The 24,367-nt window shown below is 36.4% G+C and overlaps 1 protein-coding gene across 1 annotated transcript; it reads left to right on the top strand.

Moving 5' to 3' along the window:
• The first annotated feature begins 6,060 nt into the window (after positions 1-6,060).
• adamtsl7 (ADAMTS-like 7) lies at positions 6,061-23,975 on the top strand. The gene is made up of 12 exons (XM_073864582.1): positions 6,061-6,352; positions 9,181-9,364; positions 10,907-11,082; positions 11,229-11,340; positions 13,623-13,787; positions 14,220-14,349; positions 14,621-14,834; positions 19,628-19,801; positions 19,981-20,157; positions 20,490-20,669; positions 20,749-20,899; positions 22,853-23,975. Exons 1-12 carry the CDS (start codon positions 6,203-6,205, stop codon positions 22,984-22,986), a joined length of 1,947 nt encoding a protein of 648 aa, XP_073720683.1. The 5' UTR covers positions 6,061-6,202; the 3' UTR covers positions 22,987-23,975.
• The last annotated feature ends 392 nt before the right edge of the window (positions 23,976-24,367 follow it).

Below are 24,367 nucleotides of genomic sequence, written 5' to 3'. Positions count from 1 at the left end.
GATGATTGAGATGCACGGAAATTCCCGTAGATTGCACTTATGTGGGCACTGTGTAAATCACGGATCAAATAATTGATGCAGGTCTGAATTTAAAGCAAATCTTTCAAAATAATGACACATTATCAACTACACGCTTGAACATTTAAAATGGATTGAAATAATAGTACAGTTGCAAGCATGACATAAAAAGCATGACATTATATTTCTATACTTATACACTCACTGTAAAAAATCAGTAGTTTTACTGTAAAAACTGGCAGCTGTGGTTGCCGGAAAACTTTCACAAAAATTATAGAGAAAAAAGTAAACAACTTTGCAGCTAAAAACTGTTAAGAAAAATGTAATGTCTGTTTTTTCATTATAGCAAAGTTTTGTAACTGTAAAATTTTTTACTATTCTTAACCGTGTATTTTTATTAACTAATATATTTTATGTCTGCTAATATAAATCTGCTTTGAACTTAATAACAAACAGCTTACGTCCATAACACAGATGGAAAAATTTATTGCCAAATGCGAAAATAAAGTTTATCACAAGAGGCCTTTCCATAGATCATTGCCAATATATGTAGATGGTCAACAAAATATTGTGCACAGTGCCATTACTCAAATACAGAACACCATGATGGTAACACATGTGACATGAAAACAATGCTATAAACATTAATTAAACAACACCAAGTGTAACATAAAACACCCTTATGTATGTAACTGGTAAAAATAATGTTGTGTAATGTTTATATGAAATATCAAATGTGAAGTCACATAGATAATTATATTTTTACTGTTTTTCACTATTAAGTTTATGGTGACTTGTATTTTTAACTTGCAGAAACCATAATTGTAACAAGAATTTACCGTAAAAGTACATGAAAAATTCTGTTGAATAACACCATAAAATGAACACACTGTAAAATAATTCCGTAGAAATTTCAATGTTATTGCAGCTGGGTTGCCGGTAATTTACCGTAGATTTACATTTATGTTATTTACTGGCAAGAGTTTGTTCAAAGTTAAATAAATTTTAAATATTAAGAAGTATTTATCTTTACAGAATAAAACTATAAAATAACAGCCTCATGCAAAACATTCTGGGATTCAGAAATCATCATCAACCTTTTTCTGTTTTTTGCTTCAGATTTTGTTTCCCAGAATGTTTTGCTTGATGCTGTTTTTTTAGTTTTACTCTGTAAAGACAAAGACTTGTAAATGTTTAATGTTCATTTAACTTTGAACAAACTCTTGCCAGTAAATAACATAAATGTAAATCTACGGTAAATTACCAGCAACCCAGCTGCAATTTCTACGGAATTTTTTTACAGTGCAGTATGGTAAAAATAGACATTTTACTTTATTTTGCCGTAATGTTTTGTTAATTACAGATTATAACTGTATATTTAGTTTTTTTTTTTATAAACAGGTTTTTACTGTATTTTTGTGTAATTACAATGCTGCTCCAAAATATTTCACATTTCAAAACTTGAATAAACCTGCCATACAAATCTACAGCAGCAAAAGTTTGACATCCTTATTAGATCTGTAGAGAAGTCATGAAATTCATTGGCCAAATGTGTGGGAACTCTTTTTAAAATTGCGCTTAATACTACTGTCACAATACACTCTCTGACCCCTATTGACAACACAGTTGTAGTTTGTATCATCAGACACTCATATAACCTCTAGGGTGCCTTTAGTACTTCAGGAAAACAATTTAGGTCTGTTTGATTTAGTACACTTGGGAGCGATCCACTGTTATTATGTTATTTACCGTCCATACTAATCCACAGCGGGCATGTAGAATGCAAGGGCTTAGAGCGGTTATTAAGTATACTTAGTACAGACATTCCTCCACAAATCCCTGTATTTTTGGATGAGACTGTCTGTGGTATGCCTGAATGCATTAATTCAAATCACTCAAATATTAATGCTTGCAAAGTTTCAGTATTTCCTCCATGCACTGGTTGAACAGCTTTCCATGTTCAAATTCGTCAGAGCAAATTCTGTCAATTGACAACCCAACACACCCTCCACACGCACACACATGCACAAATGCGTGTCGTCTAAATCACTGCCCTGCAACAGGTGTGTATCCGACTGGGAATGTGTCCATTTTATGGTTGTAAATCAAAGTGCTGTATACCCCCACCTTCTTTTCTCTTCAAAACATTATATATTGTGGCTCTATTCGAGTTTCCTGACTCCACATCTTATTTTAGAACATGATAATATTTTGACAATAGAACGAACAACATCAGTGGTGATCAGATCTAAAAGGGGGAACTGAGTCACTTCTCCATCACTTTGATGTTTCTTATTTCTATTTCTACAGGTGTATTCAATGTTGACATGCATTTTAGGCAAAAATGCATACTTTAATGCATGCATGTGTGTTTCATGTATTTGGATTTTTTTTTATTTGAAATCAGACTCACCTAAATCCATGTTTTGTGTTAATTTTATTACTTCATTTGGAAAAAAAGTTTTACTTTGGGGTCCGATTTCACTTTACTTTGGGGTCCGATTTCACTTTGATTTCAATCGTTGACATGGCTTTATTCACAAATAAAGAGCACCAATGGTCTGATTCACGTTTTTACATTTCCTTTGGTGTGTAAGTGTGTATTAATACGTTAACGATATGCAAAAGGTACAAACCCTAAAGTTAACAATGACGCAAGATATCGTCTCCAACGTAAATCTCTTTTCTTGGACAAACACATGGATTGTAGGCAAAAGTTTACTTCCTGGGATTGATGATGTAGACAAGACCGACATTATCATAATTCCTCCTGCTTCGGACTCACTGCCTGTAAGTTAACTCCTGTTAGCATTGCATTGTGCGCAAATCTTTCAAACATGGTAAGGAGTATCACATTTCCAGATGATGTCAGAGGTATTCAGGCCAATTACAACGTACAGATTAGCTGGCCAATCAGGGACACAGAGCTTTTCAAATCCGTGGGTTTCAGGAAGAAAGGGAAATCTGGAGCTACAAAAATGTACGGTATGTGGAAAATAATGTGTGTTTTTTAAACATAAATCACGCAAACACATTGTATTGTACAAGATACACAAAATAACATTGTTTTTAAGCAATGAAATAGGTGCGCTTTAAAGATATCAAGGTTATATTTTCATAGAATGTTCTTTATGTAGAATGCTTTTGTGTAGAAAACACAAATAATGACTTCAGGTGGGTTTTCACATTGTCACATGTGTGAAATGTACACTGTAAAAAGTGAAAGTTGGATTAACTTAAAAATGTCTTCAATTGGTAACACTTAAAAAAAATTTAAACTTAAATTCTACTTTAAGTTGAAAGATCCTACATTTTTAAGGTGTTACCAATTGAAGTATTTTTAAAAAGTTTTTTTTACCTTAAATGTTTCACTTAAAGGAACAGTATGTAGGATTGTGGCCAAAACTGGTATTGCAATCACAAAACTTGTGGCCAAAACTGGTACTGCAATCACACAACTGGTGGCCAATACACAAAATGACAACATAAACATCAGTTGAGGGCTGCAACTGCACTTTTTAAATGACAATATACTGGCCAGACCACTGTTGTCAGTGTTATAAGTATTTGGAATGAAAATTATTTCTTAATGTCTAGTGACATATCAGGGCCATTTTATGATTAATTGATATACATTTCTTACATACTGTTCCTTTAAAGGTAGGGTAACACATTTTGAAAAATGCTAACGGTAGCCACCTAGCAATGAAATCCCGATCCCACCCTCAAGTCAAATCGCCATCCAAAGTCACGCTTTCAAAACACATGAACACGCACAGATCAGACGGTCACGTCTCATGTCTCATTCACCAGTGAGAAAACTTTGCAGTACAAAGTGAATAACACTTCCAAAATAACCAACATAAACAACTGGTTTACATCAGAATTAGTTTAAGCACACGTTCGGTTGTGTAGACGTAGTAACTATATCGTTATGCTAATCCGTAAACGAACACAAATTTCATAAGCAACACAATATTTCATCAAAGTAGAATATCTGAATCCATCTCAATACAAACATATCGCGTACCTACCTTACCAAAATAAACAGTGCAACGACCCTTTCAGACTCTTTGCCTCCTGCAGCCGTTCGCATCTCGTGGTAAAGCAGTAAAGTTACCGATGTTCATTTGGGTTTTTGCTCTTGCTGATCCAGGCAGTTTTTGCTGTTGTTGTTATAAAAGATGCCTTTAGTTTTGTGGCTCCAGTGTAGGTTGTCAATTCAGCAGAAAAGTTTGCCATTCTCGCTGTTTACAGACAGGAGGTGAGCGCACGTGAACGCGCCGATGACATATGGTGTCTGCGTGGACTCGCTGCGTGGTGGGAATTCAAATTACGCTTACTTATGAGGGACAAAAAAGGAAACGTCCGTTCGGACCGAAATCTATGATTTGTTGAACATTTTTTGGTCCTACGCCTTTCACAGATGACATAAATTTCTACAAATACATTTAAACAACTTAACACAGTGATTGCTATCAGGATGTGAGTAGACTTTTAACCATCATAACTAAAAATGTTTCCGGATCAAATCTGTTACCCTACCTTAAAAGTCGATCACTTTGAATCTAAACTTAAGACTTTTTTTCTTTAACAAAGCATTCACATAATTTGTCTAGTAAATGTACTTATCATAAATAGTTAGCCTGTACGGAACAAAGCATTCAAATAACTCGTCTGGGTACTATACTAACGCTGCAATAGCTAGCCTGTCTGGAACCAAGCATATATTATAACACAACACTGTGTGAGACTTGCATTACATGCGAATGGCCCCTACGCTAATAGGATTTTGTTTCTCTCCCCCTGTCTCTTACTCAAACCCAAGGACATTGAGACAAACAGATCCAGTTCCGGCTGCCGTGGAGGTCAACACACCACTGATCTACTGGCCATCCTTCAACGTGATGCCCAGCCGATTCCTGACCAACGACGGAACTCATTTAATCTCCTTATCCATTTAATAATTTACATTATATCTTCTAAGGTTTTTTTTCCTCCTAGGACTTTTTGTTCCTCCCAGGCTAAAATAAAGTCGGGAGGTTTTTCTCCCAGGGTTTCTCAACCCCAGGGAGTCCGCCGACATTGGCTTAACTTTGCACCCTCTTTTATACCATACATTACTAATACGCTCGCTTGTAAAGTTTATTAATAGCCGCTGTATTTTGCTACTTATATTGTCTGTCGATTTTTCTGTGTTTTCCCCTGCTTCTATTAATGTAAAGCTGCTTTGAAACAATTACCAATTGTGAAAAGCGCTATATAAATAAACCTGAATTGAATTGAATTAATGTGAGAAAAAAAATTTTAAGTGTTACCAATAAAAGTCTTTTTTTTTAGGTAGATCCAAATTTCACTTTTACAGTGTAGTTTTGCCTATACAACTAGCACTTATGTTAAAAAAACATTGCATTATAGACATAGCATTAAAAAGAAAAAGAATACACAAAAACATTACTCTGTGATGTCTGTCTTAATTCATAAGTCCATTCATGAAAATATAACCTGACCTTATGTTTCATTTCAAGTATTCTTAAATGTTAAGTTTTCACCCTGATATCTTCTTCAGTAACTCTTCTCAACATTTCCATTACAACTCTTAAACATTGACCTTCAGGTCAAAGAAAAATACTTACACCACCTGGACACAAGTAACGTACACCCTCATTACTTCCAAATTACACACCACAAACTGAAATATGTGAAGAGAAGGCTGCATGGGACTAGACTACAGATCAGTCCTGTTTTACATTTGTTTGTCTCCTCTTAGTTTTTTTTTACTCTAATACCAGATTTAGTTTTGGTCGGGTCAAAATAATCCTTGAATGTTAGAAAGAGACAGACTGTGTCCGTCCGTCAGAAAGCGATTGTAATTCGAAGCATTTTACAGCTTCTTTCCCAGTAAGGAATTCTCGCTGCTTATGAAAGAACAAAAAATGGGGAGAGTGGAAAGAGGAGAAAGTAAAAATGGGAGGAGAGAAGGGAGATCTTTGCCAATGCGTATATGACTCTCTGTTTGAGAGAGTAAGAGAGAGAGAATTGTGGTTGAGCAACATACTTAAATGCCAAAGAGTGAGAGAGAGAAACCTTGTTCACTAAAACATCCTCTCATATCTGCATTCATCAGCAACATTGCATTACTTCTCCACACATACAGACACATAAATCCTTTTTTATTTTCCTCATGGCTTGTGGGATGCAACAGTTAACCTGGAGCGGCCTCGACTGGGGATTCTGCCAGATTTTCATCCAGATGACCCTGCTGCTCTCCCTCCTGTGCCCACCTACAGTGCCTATTTCCTGGGACAATGACTCAAGCGGCAGTCCTGGGGAGGTAAGCATTATGGAGAAATGTGAAGAGAATATAAAGCAACATTTACTACTAGAATGCAGGCAACAGTATTTCTATTGAAGTATAGCTTTATATAGAGGACTATATAATATAAAGGGTATATTGAGGGTTTTCTATATATACCCTTGATATCTTAAAATAATACTGACTGAGTAAGGTCACATCAAAGATTAAAATCAAACTTGTTACATTATAAAACTTTAGCCTAGATTTTCCAGACACGGTCACATATTTTAACCACTATTTGTTCATAAACCAGACAAAAAAAACGAATGTTTTTTTTAGAGATTAAATTGTTTGTTATGCTAAAATAAAAATCTGAACTTACTAAGTAGATGTTTATAAGTGTGCATTAAAAGTGTTGAGTCAGCTGCAGGAAATACAGATGACTACTGTTAGGATTAACTGGAGGGGAAAACATTGAATAACCGTCCACTGGGAATGTTTGCGTTTTTGTGTGAGGCCAGTTTTGCCAACATCATGGGAATCAAATGTCCCTGCATAGATAAATCTTTCAAGGTCTCTGTGAAAATCATATGGTTTTATGTAAGGGTTCAGTTTAGTGGTAAGGGAAGTAAAGTCCCCACCATGAAAGTAAAACAAAATGTGACCACAGCATATGAGGCGTTCAGTCGTCATCATTACAGTTATAATTAGCTCACATATTACACTTGAATTCATATGTGATCTGTCAGCATGTGTGTGTTAGTGTGGAATAATGGAAAGATCTGTTTCCTAATCTTTAACATTTTGTTTTATTCACTGATAAATTGGGTGGTCTGTTAATCTGTGTTTTTTGTACTGTAAGAAAACAGAATAAATGCTGGGTTATTTTAAATCCAGCATTGGGTCAAAATGGAACGAACCCGAGCCGTTGGGTTGTAATGTAACCTAGTCTATGCTGGGTTCAATATAAACAGTGAGGTTTGTGCCTTTCTGGCCCAATGCTGGGTTCAAAATAACCCAGTGTATGCTTTAATCGTAACATGTCTATTTAACTGCACATTTGCTTTTGAATATTGTACAAGAATAACAAACAAGAATAGGGACCGACCAAATGAGCCAAAGTGTTATTTTTAGTGAAAATCAGCAGGATCCGTGTGTCCCATAGCCTCTGTTTGCTTTTATGATTAGCTCATGCCAGATAAAACAGTACGACGATAAGCCAATTTTTATTAACTTTCTGAAATATATTCATCTGGGTCATTCAGTTTTGATTCTAATCTTTTTATTAATAAAATGTCATGCAAACACATCTACCGGTTTGCAAGGAAATGCACCAGATAGCTTCACAGTGGATCTGCTCTGCATAAACTCATGTAGGCTACTGTACACTAAAGGCCCATTTACACCGAAAACAATAACTATGTTAGTGCCCTAAATGGTTGACAGTAACAAAAAGTTTATTTTAAAGGAACAGTATGTAGGATTGTGGCCAAAACTGGTAGTGCAGTCACACAACTGGTGGCTAATACAAAATGACAACATAAACATCAGTTGAGGGCTGCAACTCCAGTTTTTAAATGGCAATATCCTGGCCAGATCACTGTTGTCAGTGTTATAAGTATTTGAAATGAAAATGATTTCTTAATGTCTAGTGATATATCAGGGACATTTTATGATTAATTGATATACATTTCTTACATACTGTTCCTTTAAGCTTGCGCACATGTGCAAACCCTTTCAAATCTAAATCATTTTGAATGTCTGTCAAAGTTTTATTTGTCGTCAGCTGGAAGTTATCCTAATGACATCCTATCACAGTATGTTTTTCTTTATGTGCCGTGGACTCTTATATTTTTGAAAAATGTATAAAACTTTAAAGTTAATGTCCTTGCTGTGAACAGGCCTTTACACCAGTGTTTCGCAAACAGGGCTCCCGAGCCCACTAGGGGGCCTCAAGATGACTTAAAATGATTAAACTCTGCAGACCTGCCGGCTGATCCAAAACTCCATCATCAAAATGTTTAAAAAAAAATTATAAAATTTTATTAATTAATATAGGGGTGGTTTCCCGGACAGGGATTAGGCTAGTCCTAGATTAAAATAAATGTAAGAGCTGTCCAAACTGAAAACAACTTAAAACAATCAGTGCCCTTTGTTTTGCCTCAAAATTCACAAAAGTAATGTTTTAAGTAAGGCATGTTTGTTAAAACTAGTTATATTACCCAATTAAACTAAGGTCCTGGTTTAAGCTAATCCCTGTCCGGGAAACGACCCCAAAATGTATTAATAAAATATTTTTGAAAAAAAGTTGTGGAGCAAAAAGTTTTCTGTAAAATAAGAACATTTTTATCAATTTACTCTAAATCAGGGGTCACCAACGTGGTGCCCGCGGGCACCAGGTAGCCCGCACAGAGTCTGTGAGGTGCCCGCCAGAGCACATTCTATTAAAAGTCTCAACTGTAATATTTATTCATTACATATTTTTTATATTAGTTGGCTTGCTTTACGTATGTTAAAATTTTAAACAATACTAAAACATATAAACAAGTCAAATAAAATAAAATAAACAAGTAAAACAAAAAAGTTTTAAGAAGACTATATCAAAAAGTAGCCCTCCAGATTGTTTTATACATTGTGGTAGCCCTTGCTTATAAAAAGGTTGGAGACCCCTCATCTAAATTATGTGGGTAGATGACTCTTTTAAATTCAGGCATGCCCAATCTTTTATTTAGTTATTTTTTTAAAATAAACATAAATCTTTCTAGTTAATGACAATCTAGTCTAAAATATTTGATTGGGTTGGGGGGCTTCAAATATTGTTAAGGACAATGGGAAAACTTGGATGCCCTGTTGGATTCGTGCAGGACTGTGGGGGTTTGCGGGCAGATGTGTGTGGCGTGTGTGCAGGCGACGGGAGCTCGTGTGAGCTGTTTAGCGGGACGCGCTTTCTGTCCGGGCTCTCGGTTGGCTACCACAAGTTCCTGGACATCCCATCTGGAGCTCAACGAATCAAAATACAAGAAACACAGAAGACCAGGAACTACTTAGGTAATGGAAACTCAATTCCTTAGCACATATTTTGTAATCAGACGGATTTCACGGAAAGTCGTATTATAGTCACGAAAAATTTGATTAAAAAGCACATATCATGAAAATCTGACTTTTTCCATGCTTAAGTGCTATAATTGGGTCCCCAGTGCTTCTATCAACCTAGAAAATGGGGAAAAGATCAACCCAGTAACTTCGTTTTGGTAAACCATTCTCTGCAAGCACATGAAAAAATAAGTCATTGAAAATTGGCTCTCCTTGTGATGTCAGAAGAGAATAATACCGTCTCTTAATCTGCACTATCCAACCACGGCACTGCCATTTAGTGCAGAGATCAGCTCATTTGCATTTTAAAGGACACACCCAAAAACGGCACATTTTTGCTCACATCTACAGAGTGGCAATTTTAACGTGCTATAATAAATTATCTATATGGTATTTTGAGCTAAAACTTCACATATGTACCCCGGAAACACACATTTTTGTGAAATGTCCCCTTTCATTTATTTGTGTCCGTGGCATGAAATTAAGCTTTTTTCGTGCCTTGAGCACGAATGTCTTTTCGTGTCACTCGCACAAATTTCTATAAATAGTTTTTTGTGTCCGTGGCATGACTTTATTTTTTGTGGCATTTTATGTATTGTTTTCCCTAGTTTTTTCCTATTTTCTTACCATTGTCACATGCGTTTGGGGTTAAAATCACTTTCTGTTACATTTTTAGACATCCTAACCCCAACTCCAGGCGAGAATAGTTCTAAAAGCGGAAGAAAAACATGTAGAAACCAATAAAAGTACATTCTAACCCAAACCCCAAATCTAACCCCAAGCGACAACGATTTAAAAATAGGTGGAACAAATGAGAAAACAATACATAAAATGACACGAAAAAGAAAGTCGTTAAAAACTATTAATATAATAATAAATTTGTGCTGAGTGACACAAAAAGACATTCATGCTCAAGGCACGAAATAAAAAGCTGAATTTTGTGCCATTAACACGAATAAATTAATAAAATCTTTCGTGACTAACAGGACTTGCCGTGAGATCATGTTGTTTTTAATTCACGACTGGCTCATATTTTAAATATAATAATGTGATTCACTATTCGAGCTAAGAAGATGTAAAACATACACTGCTGAAAAATCCAGCTACAACCATAAGGTGGCGATTGATTCTTAGCTGATTCAAGACTGTACGTTTATGTTTATGAACTGTGCTTTAAAACCACCATGAACCAGCAGAATAACAGGTGCCATGTTTTGGTCTAGAAAAAGATATCTCTTGGCATTTTTGTTCATCTTAATGATGGTTGCAGTTGCCTGCATGAGGAAATATGTGATTTGAAATCTTCCATATTTGCAAAAAGACACAACAAACATTTTTGGGCCAATGACCTGAACCATAAATCCCATGTGACTAATCACTTTGAGGTCTCAGGAAATTTGCTCTTGTGGGTCAAACCTTGATCCCTTAATACAGTACATGAATACCACAATGTTTCATTAAACATTTTTTTTTTCTCTTTCTGTCTTTTTTTTCAAGCTCTCAAGACAGCAAATGGTGAATCTGTGATAAATGGTAACTGGGTGATTGACAGGCCAGGGGATTTCTATGCCGCGGGTACTAAACTCACATACAAACGACCCAATGAGATAAGCAGCAGAGCGGGAGAATCCATCACTGCTCCTGGCCCGACCAATCAGGAGCTGCATCTCTTTGTGAGAGACCACTTCTACTGTATGACATCACACATCGCCTTAAGAATAGATGACAAGCTTTGAGTTTAGAAAGTTAGGATACTTGATAGATTTCATAATAATATGGGCTTCTGACTAAACATATAGATGTTATTTTGCCTTCTCAGGTGATATATCAACAGCCCAATCCAACGGTATATTATGAATACATTTTACCCAGAGACCCTATCATTGATGTACATTCAGATACATATTCCTACTCCAGTGAACTTTCTCTGGGTAAGTATTACACATCCATTAGTGTTTTAGTTTGACAAGTCAATTATATAATCAAACACTTCCTTGGTAAAAAAAAGTTATACACTTTTGTTCAACTGCCTTTAGTGTTCATTACAAAGCACATTTGTTGTGGCATTGCTTCAGTAACCTAATGCAGCATCACAAGATTTATTTCCACCCACTGTTTTTGGTCTTGTATCTTGTATTGATGACTAGAAAGTCAAACCAAGGCCATTAAGTATTCTCCAGCACATCCCAAAAACTTTGAACAGGGTTTAACCATTGTGCATTGTTCAAATTCACTACCCTTTCATGTTGTTAGTGGCCAAAAAAGACCACAAAATTAAGCAGCTGTAAAAATGTATCAGATTAATTTTTCAACCACAGTACTGATCAAAACTTAATAAGTGATATCACTGATTTGGGGGGGGGGCACAAAATGATTGATTTTCAATATAAAAAAGTGATAAACTCAATGTACAATCCAGAAATTAAGCAGTTTTTTGCACAGGCCTACCAAAGGGTTAATAGAGTCACAAGGTGATTAACAAAAGGAAAAACTTTGCAAAAGGAAAAACCACCAACCATGGGGGTAACGCATTACAAGTAACGTACGTTACATAATAATATTACTTTTCTGAAGTAACGAGTAAAGTAATGCATTACTTTTTAAATGTACACATTATTATTTGAGTTACTTTTTTAAAAAAGTAATGTGAGTTACTTTTCAGTTTAATTAATTTGATTTAAAAGTAATAATGCACTGAATTATAGTCATGTAGAATTACGCAAACTCTACGCGTGTGCATAATATGCAATACTTGAATGCAGAGCTTCTCAGTCATATAAACACCTGCAAGGCCTGAAAGAAAAAGTAATGCAAAAGTAATTTAAAAGTATAGACCCCTTCACGATTCACGTCACAGGTGGTTCCCACTGCGCATGTCGGGGTCAGAAAAGTCATTACAGCAGATTGAGTTGCGTATTATTCGGTGTCGTCAAAAATGCCTACTTATGTCGTGGGCTGTGAAAATCGCACCAGGTCTTCCATTAAGTTTTCGCGATTCATGCAGAATCTAAAAAACAAAAAAATACAACATCTACGGCTGCAAGCAATTAACGTGCAGACTGGGCCAATGCAAATATCAAAGAGGCTTGTGTTTGTAGTGTTCACTTCATTTGGGGTCGAAAATTAGTCGAAAGATTAGTCGTTAGAAAATTAGTCGTTAGTGGCAGCACTACCTGTTATATTAAATTATAAAGCCTGAATGGTATGAACAGTTTGACCCCATGCTGCGCGCGCACCCGATAGTCATTCAATGTTTACAAACCTTGAAGGGGTCTATAAGTATTACTTTCCATGAAAAGTAACTAAGTAACGCAATTAGTTACTTTTTATTGTAAAAAGGGGAGTAACTTAATATTGTAATGCATTACTTTTAAAAGTAACTTTCCCCAACACTGCCACCAACAATCAAGAATGCATGATAATAAGGTGACATGGCTCTGCAATCAAAAAATGTCATTATAATGGAAGTCAATGGTGCAAAAACGGCCACAAACAATAAATGAGGGAGAAAAAAAATACATCTGATGCTGCACAAAAACTAAAAATGCATCAAAGCCAATGTTTTTACTAATATTTGACATGCCCAAGACTGTGAAAAAGGTAAAAAAAAAATCCAGTCCACAATCATTTTTTTTATTGAAAATTAGTCATTTTGTTACACCAATTATGAACTTGGCAATTAAAGAGGTAAAATTTTTGTAAACATTTTGAAGTTTTGATCAGTAAGGTTGATTAACAGATTTATGGGGAAAAAAATACTCATCTGATACATTTTTACAGCAGATTAATTTAGTGGTCATTTTTGTCCACTAACAACACAAAAGGGTAGTGAATTTGCCCACTGTATATTGTTGAGGTTTTGAAAAATTTGAAAAAGCATTTTCTTAAAATATGTGAAAATATAAGATTTGTCACCAAAAATCATTCCATTTGCTGAAACACAGAGAAAGTTGTGGCCAAATTAAGACAAAACAATTGCCAAAAAAATGGCCCAAACAACATAAGGGTTAAGTCATGATTTTGTTGTGGCCAAAATCATCTTAGTTGCTTTCTTTGCTTGATGCAGGCCATCCATTCCTTTTGCAAAACATGCAAAGGTCTTTCAGCGTGGTTGTTTAAGAAATGCACACATCAGTTAAAAGTTCAGTTTTTGAGGTGACAATTCTCTTTAATCTCTCTTATCCTTCTGTCTATCTCTCTTATCCTCCACTAGAGAGTCATGAGCTGTTTCCTGGACCTGAGATTAGCAATGATGAAAACTCAATGAGCAGTCCTCACCCTAACCAGGTTCCATTAGACCCTGTGACCTCTAAACCACTTCCATTGTACAGCTGGGTTGCCATGACAACAACATCCTGCAGCGTCTCTTGTGGAACAGGTACAAAGTTTAGTTATATAGTCAAAAAACAAAATGTGTGGTTGTTTGTTTTTCTTTGCCCGCTATTTAATTTAGTCTGGGTAAAGTGGTTTCCTAAAGATAATATTTAGGATTAAGTTAATGAAGTGGTGCGATCAGAGATAGATAAAATAAACAGAAAATAACAGTTAGATTCGCAATGATTTTGGCTATCAAGCATATAAACACATGGTCGTGTCTGATAAATGATGTTGTGTATTACCCGATTGTGACATGCGCACACACAATCGCACATTCGCTTTCCAGATCCTCGCAGGAGTTTGTCCTCATTGTTTAGCTTCTAAATCAAAACCAGAGTATCTTTACAGTAAGCAGAGGTTAAACCAAAACATTTTTCCCAGGAGCAATAGGCTTTAGACATCACAATAACATTGTTATGTCTCTGTTCGTCAGGCATTCGTCAGGTTCTGTTTAGATGCGAAGAAAAGGCCACACAAACTACAGTACCGGATGACCTCTGCACCCACGCACGTCATCCTGGTCCCCGGATAGAAGGCTGTCAATTGCAGCCGTGCCCAGCATTGTGAGTTAACATGCACAACTATTTATACACTTGCATCTATTACAATTAGTTCAAGAAGCGTATTGGGCACAACAAAGACAAACTGTCCTACGGCTGTGGAGTTTTAACAACTCTCCATATGGTCCGAGGAGAAATTTGGATACTTCTAGGGTGGTTGATTCCAAATGGTGCAGATGAGGAGCACATGGGATTTATAGCAAGCATTTAGCCAATAATAAAAAGCAAAATCTCTGCATTTCTTCAACATGTATGCAATTTTTGTTTGTGTCAGCTGGGATGTCGGGGAGTGGTCCGAGTGCAGTAAGACTTGCGGTCCAGGTTATCAGCATCGTCAGGTGATTTGCCGACAGACACAGGGACACCGTGGCAATAGCACAGTCGTCGTGCCGACCAGCTTCTGTGATGTTACAGACATGCCAGAGACAACCACGGTGTGTCAGCTGAAGATTTGTAGTGAATGGCAGATTCGCTCAGAATGGACAGAGGTTTGTAAAAAGGTTGAGGAGATTGGGGTAAAATAAGCCAGTTTCATTTAAAAAGCAATGTTTTTCTTTCCAATAAGTACTTCTAATAGTGCATTTGAAAAAATAGAAAATGGATTTGAGATGAAAGCATATGGATAGCCTAATACCAATTCAGGGGCTGCGGCCTTCCGAGGCCGTATTTGAAAATTACATCACCGGGCCGCGACAAGGCTGCTCCTTTCCCCTAATAACCAAGGAACCCAGATGTATCCTTCACAGCCTTGGCTATCCCAAGATTCAATGTGCGCCCGTGACGTCTGGGTATTTTCCAGTAAACTTCCGCAAACAAACACTAACATCAGAGTCCCTCTAGAATAGATTATTTCTGATAACAAGCAAAATAAAAAACAAGGAAATTATCTTCAAGATCATAGCTAAAGTGACGCATCTTGTTAATATTAAATATCTTTCACATCTTGATTCATTGGTAGTCATGCAATATGTTGCAAATACATTGCAGTGCTGTAAACCGAGGCAATTTTTTAAAAAATATTTCCTATTTTACAAATATAGAAGTTTTAGCAGCAACAACATAAACAAATGACTTTTGTGGACAAAACGCAACTTCCGGTAGACTTCCACATAGAATCAATAACAACAAAGTCCTTTAACAGTAGTTTATTTCTTATAACAAGGAAAATAAATGACAAGTAAATTACCTTTGTTCATATCGTATCTAATGCGTATCAAATACTACATTGAGCTAATGTTATTGTTTTAAATTAATGTATACAATGTTAGTTAAAGATCCTTGAATTCTCACTCTGTGATCCATGTTTGCCGTCTCCCTCGTCTTTTTTAGACATTTTTATTTTCCATGAGGTATTTGTATTTGTTCCAGATGTCAGTTTAGCCACTATAAACAGGGTCAGATGACACAGTCTATACTGTAAATTCATCCTGACTCACTTGCCATACGTAACCGTGCCTACATTTCTGCATAACCTACAATACATAGCTCCAGGTACATATAGCTGCATCTTTCGATGGAATGTCCACAAGAGGTTTTTGGTTTGTCTCTGTTTTGATGCAAGATTTTTTAAAAGTTACGAAGCAGACATATACACAAATTAAAACATGCTCGTCTTTGTTAAGCAGATTTGTGTTGTTTGGTACTTATTTATACAGTAGTCATATGCGCACAAACATGCGGCATGCTTAAGAGACATACGGTGTCCTTACAGTTTCATTTTAATAAAACAGCTCTAAAAAATTATAAAATATTAACATATATTTTTTATGTTAATAAATTAAGTTAAACAATTTCAACCTGTTTTTTTAAGTTATGTCAACTTATCATAGTCAAAACTTTAAAAGTAGGCTGAACTGACTTGCATAATTAAGTTGTTTAAACTTCATTCTGCATTTTGTTACAGTGTGACTAAAACACACACTGTAAAAATCTTTTTGCACTTAAATTTTTAAGTATAATCAACTTGGATTTACAAGTCATTCCAACTGTATTGACTAGGGATGAGTTGCTATAAAGATAACTAATGCAAATTCAGATTAATTTAATAAGTTAAAGTAACTCATCACTTGTAAATCCTAGCTGATTAAAGTTAAAAATGTTAATGCAGAAAGATTTTTTCTTACAGTGCACATACATATTTTATCATTCATTACTGGTTCATCTGTAAGCCGTCACTATGCTTCCTGTAAACAGCAAGTTCTTGACATACATTACCTCGACCAAATTTACGATCAATCCTGACAGTAACATCAGACGGTTATCCGCCACATTCACACAAGCGTGAACTGCAGATGTTCAGTATTGTCTGCAGTGTAACCTTAAAGGGGACATACTATGAAAATCGGACTTTTTCCATGTTTAAGTGCTATAATTGGGTCCTCAATGGACTGAAAAAAAAAGATTTATTTACTTTACAATTTTTTTTAGGGTAAGTGGTTGCAATTAATTTATTTAAGCTACATTTAAACAATGTAAACACTTTTTGTTTAAAAGTAGCTTAAATAAATTGATTGCAACCACTTACCTTAAAAAAAATTAGTACATTTAATGAATCTTTTTTTTCAGTGTGCCTCTATCAACCTAGAAAATGTGAAAAAGATTAACCCAGTAACTTAGTTTTTGTAAACCATTCTCTACAAGCATGTGAAAAAATAGGTCATTGAAATTTGGCTCCCCTTGTGATGTCAGAAGGGGGTAATACCACCCCTTAATCTGCACTATCCAACCACAGCACTGCCATTTAGTACAGAGATCAGCTCATTTGCATCTAAAAGGAAACACCCCAAAACGGCACATTTTTGCTCACACCTACAAAGTGGCAATTTTAACATGCTATAATAAATTATCAGTGGGGTATTTTAAGCTATAACTTCACATATGCACTTTAGGGATGCCAAATGTTTAATTTACATCTTAAAAAAAGTCATGTGAAATGTTCCCTTTAAATAAACCTGAATCAAAACTGTGAAAAAACAAACAAGTGCTTCCAGTGCCTCTAGTGGACACTCTCGAAAATGCAGTGATGTGTACCAGGAGAAATGTATTTCCAGATATGCAGAAATGTTGTCTGAGGTATGTAATTCCAGTGAGCCTGTGTAGCATTAAAATAAAACAGATTGAATAAATAAAATAATAGGTAACATTTTAATAATAATAATAATAATTTATTACATTCATTACATTTGAGTGCTGCTTTTCTGCAACACTCAAAGCGCTTTACGCTTGAATGGGGAATCTTCTCAACCACCACCAATGTGCAGCATCCACCTGAATGATGCGACGTCACGGCAGCCATATTGCACCAGAACACCCACCACACACCAGCTTATTAGTGGAGAGGAGACAGAGTGATATAGCCAATTAGTATGAGGGGATGATTAATAGGCCAATGGGCAAGTTTGGCCAGGATACACACCTACTCTTTATCGAATGACATCCTGGAATTTTTAATGACCACAGAGAGTCAGGACCTCGGTTTAACTACAGTATAGTGTCCCCATCACTATACTGCACTGTAAAAAAACTTTGCTGCCTTAACATTTTTTGTTAAATCAACTCAGATTTACGAGTCATGTCAACAGAAATTAGTTGTCACAACTTATAAAATATAGTTGAGAAAAGTCAACTTAAATATATAAGTTATAACAACTCACCTGTAGTTATAACAACTCATCTCTAGTCAAGATAAATAATAGTAAGTTGAAATGACTTCAACAAAAAATTTTAAGGCAGCAAGGTATTTTTTTACAGTGTGGGGTGTTAGGACCCACACAGACCACATGGTGAGCACCCCCTGCTGGTCTCACTAACACTTCTACCAGCAGCAACCTGGTTTTCCCAGGAGGTCTCCCATACAAGTACTGACCAGCCTCAACCCTATTTAGCTTTAGTGGGCAAGCTGTCTTGGGCTACAGGGTGATATGGCTGCTGGCCTTTACGTTAAAGGGGACAGAGAATGAAAAACCATTTTTACCTTGTCTTTGTTGAATAATGGTAGTCTACCCACATTCACAAACATACAAAACGTGCTAAACATCTCAGTCTCATAGAAATTCCTCTTTTAGAAATGTCAGCCAGAAAACAGCCCAATCAGAAAAACTGATGCTTATGACATCACAGGCATCTAACTGCCCCTCCCCTTTTGAAAAAACTGGCTACATTTTTTGAGTGGCAGCAAAGTCAGCCAATCAGTAATGAGATTGCAAGTTAAGCCAGTAGGGGGAGCCAAATAGGTGCAAAACCACTTGTTTAAAAAACCCCACCCTAATAGAGCTATCTGAGAGAGGTTTTTAGGTAGCTTCTAAGGCATTACAGACCCAAACAAAAAAAATTTTGTCTACATGTCACATCACAGAACAAGGATAAATAATCCGTTCAATCATTCTATGTCACCTTTAAGGTTGTATTAGTAAACATTAGTAAATGCATTAACTAACATGGACTAACAATTAACAATGTCGTTTTCAGCATGTATAAATCTTTTTTAATGTTAGTTAATGTCAATACAATTGTTCATGTTAGTTCATGGTGCATAAACAAATTTTAACAATTTCAGCGTTTTATTTTAATAAAGTATTAGTAAATGCTGAATTTAACATGAACTAAGAATAATAAATGCTGTATTGTTCATGTTCATGTTCATGTTCATGTTAGGTAATGCATTAACTAATTGTAATAAATACAACCTTATTGTAAAGTGTTACCAAAAAGTAATTTCCACTATGTTTTTATCAAATGTTATCAAATTCATTCATTTGATGCCCCAAATACATCTTGTGGCCACACAAAGGTCCCAACACCAACATTTTAAGGTGGTTCTTTTGTAGAAGAGGTATAAGAAATACGGAAGAGGATTAGGGCCACTGGTGAAAAAAATATTTGAATTCTGACTTTAATCTCAAAATTCTGAGATTAAAGTCAGAATTCTGAGTTTAAAGTCAGAATTCTGAGATTAAAGTCAGAATTTTGAGATTAAAGTCAGAATCCTGAATTCTGAGTTTAAAGTCAGAATTCTGAGATTAAAGTCAGAATTCAAATATTTTTTCACCAGTGGCCCTAATCCTCTTCCCTAAAGAAAGGATGTTTTTCATTATTTATTTATTTATTTAGTTTATTTATGGACTTTTATATTGCTTCCAGATTTACTTGGTTATGCTGTGTTTAGAGATTCTGTAGACAGCCATGAATACTAAGTGTTTAGTCATATAAAAAGTCCCTTAAATTGCGGTTTGGGAAAGCTCTGCTTCCAGTTAAACTCCTTTCTGGGCCTCTCTTTTCTCAGTGCTCGGTGCCATGTGGAGTAGGTCAACGGAGTAGAGAAGTTGTGTGTGTGGATAACCTGGGCGACGTAGTTTTAGACGAGGAATGCAACATGGCCCTTCGCCCGCAGGACCTGCAGAACTGTGACAAAGGAGTGTGTGCCAGCAGCTGGTTTTACTCTCTCTGGAGTGACAGGGTAAGAAATCTTTGTGCATTTAGTTTTTACCAGTAGCTAAAAAAGCAGATTAGGTTTACTGGTTCGATTTTTTGGTTTAAAGGGGTTTTTGACATTAGCTAGACTAATTCATCTAAGACCAGTAACCCATCTTAGGCTTGTTCAGGAGGGTTTAAAAACATCTGTTTGTCTATTTGCAGTGTTCTGCAGATTGTGGAGAAGGAAGTCGCAGTCGGTTAGTAGTGTGTATGATGAGTCAGGCTAACTCTCTGCCATTAGACAACTGCAAAGAAGAGGATAAACCAGACAAGCTCATGCCGTGTGACCTGGGACCCTGCACACAGCGGGTGGAATGGTACACAGGACCGTGGGGACAGGTCCGTGGATGCATGCCACTTCAATTACTGCTGTTTCTTTCATCCAAGTATGACAGTTTACTCACCCTCATGCCATCCCAGATGCACATGACTTCCATTCTTCAGTTGAACACTGAATAATCTTATATAAAAATTATATCTTTTCTTGTGAGGGTAAACATGGTGAAGCTCCAAACATATACAAAAGATGCATATGACAACTTGCGAGAACCAATGAAATTCAATGTTTTTGCAGCGCCACCATATTTGAGCTAGCTAACCTCAAGGTTGCCATGGATATGCATTAATGTGCTTTTAATGAATATGCTACAATATATCTATATGTTCCACAGTGTTCATCTGAATGCGGTAACGGTACTCAAGATCGAGGTGTGGTCTGTGTTCTCCAAAACAATGGCCAATTAGAAGTCACCTCAGATGACAGCTGTTCTCATTTGCCCCGCCCTCCAAGTGCACAGATCTGCAATTTGAAAAGCTGTAGTGCCCAGTGGTACATGACGGATTGGAGCTCGGTAAGTTCTTCCAAACACACAAACAAGGGAACACACAAATAAAAAGTAGTTGAAATTAAATACGCCTTTTCTGTCACAGTGTTCTCGTTCATGCGATGGTGGCTTTCGAGTGAGGGAGGTACGTTGTTTGCAAGAAGACTTGACGTTTAGCCAGGACTGCGACCCTCTACTTGAACCCGCAAAACAAGAGGAGTGTAATACACAGACCTGCACACCACAAATTGATGATTTTCAAGGTTTCACCTATTAGCTTCTTTGTCCAAGTTGCTCTTTTCCATACAATGAAAGTTAAAGGGAAATGGGACTGTTAAAGGAGCGGTGAATCAAACAATCAATTTTAACTTGATAATTTGTTATATAAGAAGTCATCATACTTAAATGAACATCCTGCAAGTTTCAAAACTGAAAACATTCGTGCTACTGAAATATAACAGTTTTTGGCACCAAGCCAGGAAAGTGGTTGATTCAGGAATGTGCCGAAATATGACGTCAGAGTAGAATTTAAACACCTCCCCAAACCCAAATACAACGGCCACTTTTGTAGCCCCGCCCACAGCTTCGAATGACACAGTAAACATGTCTTTAAAGGACAAGTTCTGTATTTTACACTTAAAGCCCTGTTTTCAGATTGTTTATGATGAAATAGAACGGTTTTGACTGAAATTTGGACAAATTTAGACGGTTTTGACTGAAATTTGGACAAATTTTGGACGGTTTCTGTTTTATCAGCCCCCACCTCTACAATGGCTGCATAGGTGCACTGGAACAATCCTTCCTAAAATGCATTAAACTTTTGTTTACAAAGACGTGAAACTCACCGAGTGGTCAGGGGTGTTCACTGATATGCTAACACAAAAATCGCTGCAAAAGATGCTTTCCAACAGGTGTTTTAGCATTCGTTGTAAACTTGTAGACCTATTTTTCCAAATGCCTCACACCCGTATATTCTTCCGTTGAGAGCCTGAATAATAGACACTCCAGCCCAATTGGTGGCGATAATCCACCTTTGCCAATTGCAAGAATACAAACAAAGTTCCCGGTGCGAAGTAATACCGTACCTTACAGCACATCTAATACAAGTCAATGGCGTTGGACAAAAAAATAATATAAAAATTAAAATAAAACCTGTTGGAAAGCATCTTTTGCAGAAACCACTCGGTGAGTTTCACGTCTTTGTAAACGAAAGTTTAATGCATTTTATGAAGGATTGTTCCAGTGCACCTATACAGCCATTGTAGAGGTGGGGGGTAATACAACAAACAACGAAAATTCTCGGGCCAGCATCATATGTCCAAATTTAACCAAAATTACTTTTGAATAAATTTTTCCTGAGAGACTTTTATTTTGACGCGGTGATCTGTTATGAGTAACCATGGAAACGGAGTGTTCGGTTTTGAAAAAAACGTCTGGGAACAACACAGACGCTGTATAACCTTAACTCGGAGGCTCGAAACATAACATTAGAAATGCGTGGTTAAAGTTTGTTTTTCAAGAAGTTCCAGCTCGCGTGGGGAGTGTTTTGTTTATACTGTGTTGTATACGGTAATTTAGGCAAGTTGCGTTTGAAAGGTCCAACACTCAACAAAGCTTTTTATCATATAACTGTGGTATACAAAGTTATTGATAAGAACTTATCAGCCGCGGTTTAGATTCTGATGTGCGCTAACTGCGTTGTAACGGTAATTTAGTCACGTCGAGTTTAAAGTTTTGTTTCTACTTTACTATACGTATTGTCATTTATGTGTATCATCTTTAGCACCCAGAATCTTTTGTGGCTTAAAAATATTTGTGTTCGACTGTTATTTTTACACATTAATGTTTTTAAAACATTTCCCCACATGTAACAACGGGGAATGAAGCTATCCAATCATAGCAGTGGGCGTTTACGTTCAGGTCTTCAATGCGGCCCGCCCCTTCAAACGAACCATTTCTCCAGAGAGCCACTAATCCATGTTAGCCTATTACTTACTGCTTTTGATGTTTTTGAATGTAAAAACCATGCGAACATCATAAGTAGACCTCCGACAACAGTATAAAACAATAAAATCGACAAATTCATGGCCCCTTTAAACTCCACAAGGCACCATAAAAGTGCTCATTGTGAAATGTTGTGAGGATGAAAACATGAATTAAAATAGAATTATATGTTTAAGATGTGTCTTTGTCTCTCTCTGTAGATGATTCCTGCAGGGATATGTATTATAACTGTGTGGTGGTGGTCCAGGCTCGCTTATGTGTGTACTCATACTACCGCACCACATGTTGCGCATCATGTTCTCGTGCCGCCCAGAAAGACATACCTCACAGAATCAGGTGATCCAGTCACCTTGTCCTTGGGATATAACATCACTGCTCTCCTCTCACTGAACTATGATGTCCTTGAGTCTTTGAAGTCATGACATCATCCCTCACCACTTCAGCTGGATCTGACACTGAGATGACATCACCGTTTACTTTCTCTGTCTTTCATTTGAAAAAAAACTCAAAATATGCAGTGACTGCCCTTTTTATACAATACAAAGAGAATGCTCCATGAGCAATTTAGTATTTATTGCGAATAAAAATACTGAGCCACTTTTTTTTACTTTTCATCATGTTTGCTAATCTCTAAAAGAAACAAAAACTTTTTAAATTTGTTAACCTTCACATTTAAATAGAAATATATAAAGCAAGGAAAGTAAAGATAGTACAACAGGTAAAAATAAAGTATACTTGAATGTACTAAAAATATACTTAAATACCAGCATGTACATGTTACACTACAAATATGCTAATTAACATTATATTACTAGTACACCAAAAAAGTATACTAAATACCAGTATTACTTAAATAGATTTTTAATGTATTGAAATAAATGGTGTCTCAAAATAGCACACCTGAGTACTGAGATGTACATAAGGGTGTTTTCACATATAGTTTTTTTTAAAGGGACACTCCACTTTTTTTTGAAAATTTGCTCATAAACATTTGATTTTTGCCGTTTTGGAATCCGTTCGGCTGATCTCCGTGTCTGGCGCTGCCACTTTTGGCGTGGCTGGGCGTGGTCCATTGAGTCTGATTGGACCATTGGCATCGCGCTCAAACATAAGTTTCTATATTTTTCCTATTTAAAACTTGACTTTTCTTAAACTATACTCTCATTCTGGTGTAATAATCAAGGACTTGCTGCTGCTGTAACATGGCTGCGGGAGGCGTAGTGATATTGCGCACTGCCCGAAAATAGTCCCCTTGGTTACTTTCAATAGCAGGGGACTGTTTTCCGGCGCTGCGTGGTATCATTTCTCCTGCCGCAGCCATATCTGCCTTAGGGATGCTCATATCAGTTAATTTTCCCAACCGACAACCGTAGCTTCTGAACCGAACATTAACCGTTAACTTATAAGATTTTAATATGAAATTGTCATTGAGTAAAAATACAGTTGACGGTTGTCTGAACTAGTAAAAACAAAACATTAAATTTGAAAGTGCAAACAGCAGCGATAGATCAACAACAGAACCAGGATTCATACATCAGATATTCACAAAACATTACCTTATTAAAAAGCACGCAATCAGTCCAGAGGATTAATATCCAAAAGATTGTCTCTGTTTCATCTACCACAGTGGTCATAAAGCAGGACGCTTTTCAGAAAGTTTTGCTTTTGCGTCGTGTTTGTCTGTTTGTGCAAAAAGAGAGATGTTTATGGTCAGGGTCAGA

The sequence above is a fragment of the Misgurnus anguillicaudatus genome, chromosome 3, assembly GCF_027580225.2.
Source record: "Misgurnus anguillicaudatus chromosome 3, ASM2758022v2, whole genome shotgun sequence".
Taxonomy (NCBI): Eukaryota; Metazoa; Chordata; class Actinopteri; order Cypriniformes; family Cobitidae; genus Misgurnus; species Misgurnus anguillicaudatus.
The sequence above is the reverse complement of the archived record's forward strand: the minus strand, read 5'-3'. Positions and strand labels throughout refer to the sequence as shown.

Coding starts and splice junctions, on each gene's coding strand:
- adamtsl7 (XM_073864582.1), top strand. CDS start 6,203: ATGGCTTGTGGGATGCAACAGTTAACCTGGAGCGGCCTCGACTGGGGA. Junction 14,350..14,620: donor TTGCAGCCGTGCCCAGCATT/GTGAGTTAACAT, acceptor TGTTTGTGTCAG/CTGGGATGTCGGGGAGTGGT. Junction 20,158..20,489: donor ACACAGGACCGTGGGGACAG/GTCCGTGGATGC, acceptor TATGTTCCACAG/TGTTCATCTGAATGCGGTAA.